We start from the raw sequence: 7016 nt of genomic DNA, 5'->3' as shown, positions 1-7016 counted from the left end.
GGGCCAACTTAATTTGCTTCTAATTCAAGATACCATCAGTTGATTAGGGTTGTGTATAAGAGGAATTAAACGACCATAAAGTTCAGTGTATTGTTACTTCATTTTTACACTCTCTGGTACTCTGGTATAATTGGTAAGACTTGAACTTGGCAGTAGAAGTGATTGAGAAGAACTATTGGTGTGTGTTAGTTCATTGTAGGAGGGTTGAGGGCCACTGAAAACTAGTGGATAAAAGGCCACAGAGTATTAAATAATCTGTGGGAGGAGAGTTTAAAAAAAAAGTGTTGCCTAAGATATTCATGAATTCATATTGCAGTGGCATATGCAGTTAAACATTGTCACCTAAGCCAATGTAAATTCTCTTTATGGTGAAACAAAACAATAAAAAAAGTGATTGAGTAGCCAGTATTTTTGTTTGTAAGTAAAGCCTATGTTTAAATACATTTGGTTGAATCTTTTTACTTATGACAATTAGTTTGCTGGGTATCTTTTTACTGTGAAACTAACGTTTTCTCCAGCGCTGTGTTAATGTGCTTGCAGGCTGATTGCATAGGCACTGAAATGTAGAAACATTTCCGAAAATAAGTACGACTCTTGCCTTAAGAAAAACTGTTCTTGGAAGTTAATGTTTTTTTATAATTTTATGTATTTCTCATACCATGGCTTTATAACAGGACTAAGAAAGTGTAAAGCAGAGCTTTTAAGTTAAGTGAAATAGTAACTGAAGTTTGAACATGGTGGAGCGTACTAATGATGAAGTTGATTCTTGGCTCAGACTGGCTTCCTGAACATAGTGCAGGATAACCTGCAAGATCTCATGTGTAGCCATCAAATCGGAAAGATTTTTGAGCCATCTGTGTCATATCTGAATCCTTTTCTGTAATGCTAGAAAATTGGCAAAAGTCATTTTTACAGTTTCATTTATTTCATCATGTTGTAAGCAGGATTTTGGTGCTGTCCTCATTTATTACAGAAAGTTTGCTGCCTTGTTTCTAATTATTAATGAAAACATTCACCAGTTACAAGTCCTACTTTGGTTTTTCTTCTTTTCAGGAATGATAATAATGCATTAACATGTAGCTCAGTGCTGTAGTAGCCATTTAAAATTGTGGCTGTTTCAGACAACCTTTTCAGTGGTTTTGGGGGGTCTTTTTCCCTCTGATAATTTAAAACTGAAATTTTATTTGTAATGTCCTTTCAGTATTGGAGAATTCTTGTTTTGATGGTGGTGAATTATTTTGGTTTTTAAATTGGGTATCTTCTTGTAACTTACATCTTTCAGATAAAAACATTTCTAAGCTGTGAAATTACCAAGATCCTTCTTGTTGGTTTGATCAAAATCTATTTAGTAACTAGGTATTGTGAAATGCAGCTTTATATATGTGGTATCATTGTACAGTATTGCTTTTATGTTGTATCAGTATGATATATGGTTCACATATGGTTGAGCAGAAATCTGTAATCATTAAATGATCCTCTGTGTGAAGATGTACTTGGAAGTAAAAGCTTAGAAAACCTCTAATACACTGTTCCAAACACTGGCCAGTGAGGATGAAAATGAGTATCAAGGAGTTGTGCAATTAATTTTATATTGGCCAAGCTTAACTCTGAATGAAGGAGATGTTTGGATGGTAGGGGAAACAAAGCACAACAAAGTATAATGTTAAAAATGCTGCTTTAAACCTTGGTGTTTTGTGACTTCTTAGTGTTTTGATTCTCATTTCTTTTCCTGTTGATGAGTTCATACCAGTGTTTGCTCTATGACTTCCATCTAGTCAGTCAAAACCACTCTTAATCATCCATCACTAGTGAAACAATTTACAGATCTGTTCCAAATTTTTAAGAAGCCAGGGTTCAATGAGCAGCTGTGTTCACAACTGTGTGAAGAGGGACTCCTGCTCTGATTTTCTTTTCTACCTGTTCCTGCACTTTCCAGATTTTGTGAGATGGTTCCATTTACAAAGGCATATAGTCTGTATGGAGTGTTTTGGTAGGTTTTTTGTTCACATATTATTATTTTTTAAAATATTATTTCTGCTGGGTTAATAAATTGAATTGCCTCATGCAGGGATTTGGCGGGTGCCAAGCTAGTGCAATTTAAGCAGCAGAAATGTGGCTAGAAGCAGAAGGAAGGACAGTGAGATCTTTTGGTGGCAGTGAGTGTTTAGGGGTAATTCTGTGAGACTTGATGAACGGATCCATGTCAGCTTCAGAATAAAACTTTCTCATGTTCTTTTTTGCCTTTGGGAAAGAAAGTTTCTCAGTCATCTGTGGACCAGACAAATCTTCCTCGTAGGCCATCAAGTAGGTGTTTCTGTTCAGAAGTGAGAGTTAAGTTTTTCAGGTCTTTTAAACATATTTTTCCCTCCCCCTGCTTTTCCATAGGCTTGTCTTGTTGTTACCATGCAAAGGACAACTTAATGTGCCGGGATGTCTGTGAACAGGTAAGTTTGTTTTAAATTTGGTTTATCACTCAGAGTTACAATCATGCCTTTAGACAGTGATGTGGCAAGATTAGGGTTATAAGCAAGTGATTTTCTGTGTGAATCATGACATGTAATATTATTGCTATTTAAATGAGAACCTAAAGATTTAAAATTGTAGTTGTCTTCCCTTTTGTAGTGGAAAGCAGGTTCTGTTGAAGTCAAGAAATAAAGATACAAATAAAGATACAAATCTGAGATCAGGATTTGGTCAAGTGATAAGCATGTTAGGAAATGGAAAGGGTGAAAGTATTTTACCCAGATCTTGTGTGTTTCCAAGTTTGGAGGAATTTAAAATGAAGATGATGATGTTGGTACTGTTCTTTCCTCCTGCCAGTTCTTGTTTCTTAGCTAAGCGTTGGAGATAGTCATGATGATATATGACTTTGTGAATCCATCAAAAATCTGTTTACTTAATCTGTTTGTAAGGTAGTAACAAAGAGCTGTTTCTGCTAAATTCAAGCTTCAAAGGTACAGTAAGTTGTGGAGAAGTATTGGATAGTATGTTGTACAGCTTTTTGAGCCTGTACTTAAATAAATTTGTATACATAAAAATTTTGCATCAATAAAGCATGCATACACATATACACAGTTTTTATGTTAAAACTGTATCCGTACATCATACCTGCCCTCCTTTTGTTGTCTGCATTACCCGCTTTGGGGCTATTCAAGAACTAAACCTGGTTATGATTAAGTTTGTATTTGTCTGTGATTGTACTAACAAGACATTTGAGTTTAAATTGCACTTCTCACTCACTGATGTATTTATAGAACACAATCAAATCTCCCTTTTAGCTTTTCTGTTGTTAGGCCAAACAAGGAAAAATCTTACAGTCTATTTGCATAAGATACTCACAATTCCTATAATTATTCTTGCAGTGCTTCCAGCTTAAGTTCATCTCTTTGAATACATGTAAGCAAAACTGTACATGGTATTATAAACAAAAGTATAGCACTCAGTCTTAACGATTGTGTTAAAATGTGTGTAAGTAAGAGAAAGATATCCATTCCTCTATATAAACAAATTTAATTGGCAGGTTTAGTAGCTGCGTTGAGAGTGCATTTGGAATAATCTGTTCAATTCTTTCTTCTGTTCCATTCATTTGAAGTTCCCCATTTGTCATGTGAATTCCTGTTAGCTCTTCATGAAAGGCCTTGAGCTTTTTACTGTCAAATTTCATGCCATTTCTGATATAGCACTTCTAATTATTGTGTAGAGTTTCCTGTGGTTTTTGTGAAATATTCTGATCTTGTCTCCTCTGGATGATCTCTTTCTACCCAGATAATCAGCATATTCAGAGTCTGTGGTAAGAAATCTAGAACAAGTCTAAAGTAAGACTGGCACCCCTCAAATTGTTCTACAAGGAGCTGTCTTAGTTACCTCAGGCTGGTAGCATCATTTTCTGAATGATCCTTTTGATCCAACAAACTGGCTGAAGGGGCTGTCTACTATTTTTCTACTGACTTTCACATTCTGTAACTTTAACGTTTTGTGCAGCATGATTCAAATGCTTTGACTTTGTTGAATCCATTTTGGAATGTATGATTTGATACTTATGCCCTTGTTTGTAGGAAGAAGCTTTTCATACATGGAGCGTGACTGTAAGGGGACAGAGTTGACTGAATGATTTGCCTTCTTCCATCTTTCCAAACACCTCTTCTGAAATATTTGCCATGTACTTGTGCCCTTGTTTGTACCATCCTGACATGATACTTCAATAATAATTTTTTTAAAAAAATTCCTCCTAGACTTGGTAGTTTGAGCCATAAAACATTGAAGTTGCTTGCCGAGGATGACGGGGAAAGAGAGAGCAGGCTTGTACCCCATATTGCTATTTAACTAATGCTTAGGGAATGCCAGTGACCAGGGTGCACAGACAGGAGTTTGGGTGTTAACATAGCCAGTCCTTGCGGAGAGGGCCTGCAGGAGGTGCAGATGTACTGCTTTAGACTGACTGTAGCTGTTGCATCCAACAGGACAGTCTCTGGGTGGGCCAGCCACTCATGACATGTTCAAGGCCTTGACCCAGAGGGAGCTCTCTTGAGGAAGAATGTGTCCATCCAAGTCTTGGGCTGCAAGGAAAAGATGGTGTCTCTCTTTGAGTCAGTGACATTTAAACTGTGGGTGGGAGTCATGCTCTGATCAATTTCCTGAACTGTCATATCTAAAGAGGCTGAGGATAGTAGCATTGTCTCAGTGTAAATGGGAGCTAGACAAGCTTTTTGTGGGGAACCTGCAAGGGTAATATCCTGACTATGCATTGCATGGAAAGAAGGGTGGCCAGAGGCTATGCTTAGTGGAGACTGAAAGTTTGTGACTTCTGGCAGCAGGAAGAAGTTGCTTGGCCTGTCTTGGAATGTGTACTTACAGAATAGATTTGGGGCCTTAGAACAGGTGAGGAGAAACAAGCTTCATCAAGGGACCTATCTTGGCCTAATCAACCATGCCCCCAGGAGAGGGACTCCCTTCTGCAGGGGATGGAGGCACTAATCTGCAGTCTAAGGTACTTTGGTTTTAAGGGGCTCAGTTCTAGGATGTTGCAGAAATTGCAAGGGTTTTTTGATCCTTGGACTGTTACCCATTGGCTGCTCATCTACATGGACACTGGTGATATTATTGAGGGAGGCCTTGCATGGGTAAAAGGTGACTGCAGCCCAGGGTGAAGGGCACAGGAGACCTGGTGGTGGTGTTCTTGATCCTGCCAGTTAAGGAAAAAGGCTTGATTAAGAGTAAGGAATTCTGCTAACTAGTAATTCAGCTACTTTAAGTGAGCCCTTTGAAAAAGAAAACTTGGATTACAGGTTTGTCTAACATGATTCAAACATCTAATTATTTTGCATTCTTATTAAGTATTATTCCAAGCTTAGTTTCAGTATCATCTCCTTTTTGTGATATTTGATTCAGTCTGTCAGATACTGTAGCATAGAATAAGTCTTTCCTTAATTGACATTTTTTTTCCCAAGTTTATTTCTGGCAAGTTTCACAATGATAAGGTTCCTGGCAGCATTCATCTTTCTATCACTCCAGAGATCTCTATCCAGATCCTCCTCCAAGCATAAGAACAGTCCATCCCAGTACTCGGGAAAACACGTTACTGTTTCAAGAGGCTAACTTGACTAGAGAGAGAAGTGATGAACAAGCTTCAGTGCATAAAGGCAGTATAGAGAAGGTAGAAGCAGCAATGTTATAAAAGAGGAATTCAGAAAGTTTGCCCAGACATGTAAGGTTATACTGGGAAAGACAAAGCTCAGTTGGAGTTGAGACTAGCGGAGGATGTCAGGGGCAACAAGACATAGTATGGTAGTAGTTAAAGGCTGAAGAAGGAAGAATGTGTGACTGTTGCTGAATGCAGCATCTACTTTAGTGTCAGCAAACACAGATAAGGCAGAGGTACTGAATGCCTTCTTTCCTGAGTCTCTGTTTACAAGGTCTCCCAGTCCCCTGTACATAGAATCAAGGTTGGTTGAGTCAAGAATTATGTGAGAAAATTTGACCCATACGAGTCCATGGGACTAAATAGACTGCATCAGCAGGTGCTGAGAGCTGGCTGGTATTACTGCAGGGTTACTCTCTATCGTCTTTGGAAGGTTGTGGAACTTGAGGGAGGAGCCCAGTGACTGGAGAAGGACAAACATTGTACCCATCCTAAAAAAATAAAAATAAAAAAAAAGGCAAACAAACAGAAGAAATAAAAAACCCACTAAAGGGTGGTTCCTAATCCAGCAAACTACAGACTAGTAATCTCTTAAATCCCTGGGAAAAAATCACGGACAGAATCTTCTCAGAACACATTTCTTAGCATGGAAGGAGTAAATAATGCCGGGCAAACCTGGTTGCCTTTGATAATAAAGTTAGATTTCTGGACAAGGGGAAAGGAGTGGATGTCATTTGTGTTGACTTTAGCAAGAGTTTCAGCACTGCCTCCCTCAATATTTTTTTTTATCCATTTTAAGATAATACAGTTTTGATGGACGGACAATTAGATGAATAAAAAGAGTTGGTTGGATAATCAGGCTCAGAGATTAGTGGGTCCTACTCTGCCTGCAGGCTAGTAAGAAGTGGCATACCAAAGGGATCTGTCCTAGGATCTGTCCTGTTTCACATCTTTATTAATGACCTGAAAGAGACGACAGATTCCATCTTGTTGAGTTTTCAGGCAATTCCAAGCTAGAAGGAATAGCTGTCATCCAGAGGGACCTGGACAGATGGAAGGAATTGTCCAATGGGAACTTTATTAAATTCAACAAGAACAAATGCAATGTCCTTCATCTCGGAAGAAAGAATCGCTTGCAACAGTATGAGCTGAAGGTTGATTTGCTAGGGAGTACATTTGCTGAAAAAGGACTGGTATAGAGACAGCAAGCTGAACAGGAGCCTGCAAATGTGCCCCTATAGTAAAAAAAGGCATCAACTGGAACATAGCCAGTAGGTCTAGAGAAATGAATCTCCACATTTAGTCAGCACTTGCTAACCCCGTCTAGAATACTGTGTCCAGTTTTGTGTCGTGTCGTCCCCGTCCCTGTCTCCCCCCC

General features: G+C 38.6%; 1 protein-coding gene across 1 annotated transcript in view; it reads left to right on the top strand.

Annotated features, from left to right (window-relative positions):
• Positions 1 to 2352: 2352 nt before the first annotated feature.
• RECK (reversion inducing cysteine rich protein with kazal motifs) overlaps positions 2353 to 7016 on the top strand; it is a 58611-nt gene continuing 53947 nt past the window's right edge. Inside the window, exon 1 of the mRNA XM_026843729.1 lies at positions 2353 to 2444. Coding sequence (XP_026699530.1) covers positions 2421 to 2444 — 24 coding nt within the window. The 5' untranslated portion in view covers positions 2353 to 2420. The remainder of the gene's footprint in view (positions 2445 to 7016) is intronic.

Source organism: Athene cunicularia (assembly GCF_003259725.1).
Source record: "Athene cunicularia isolate RWA chromosome 2 unlocalized genomic scaffold, athCun1 chr2_part1, whole genome shotgun sequence".
Classification (NCBI taxonomy): domain Eukaryota; kingdom Metazoa; phylum Chordata; class Aves; order Strigiformes; family Strigidae; genus Athene; species Athene cunicularia.
The sequence above is the reverse complement of the archived record's forward strand: the minus strand, read 5'-3'. Positions and strand labels throughout refer to the sequence as shown.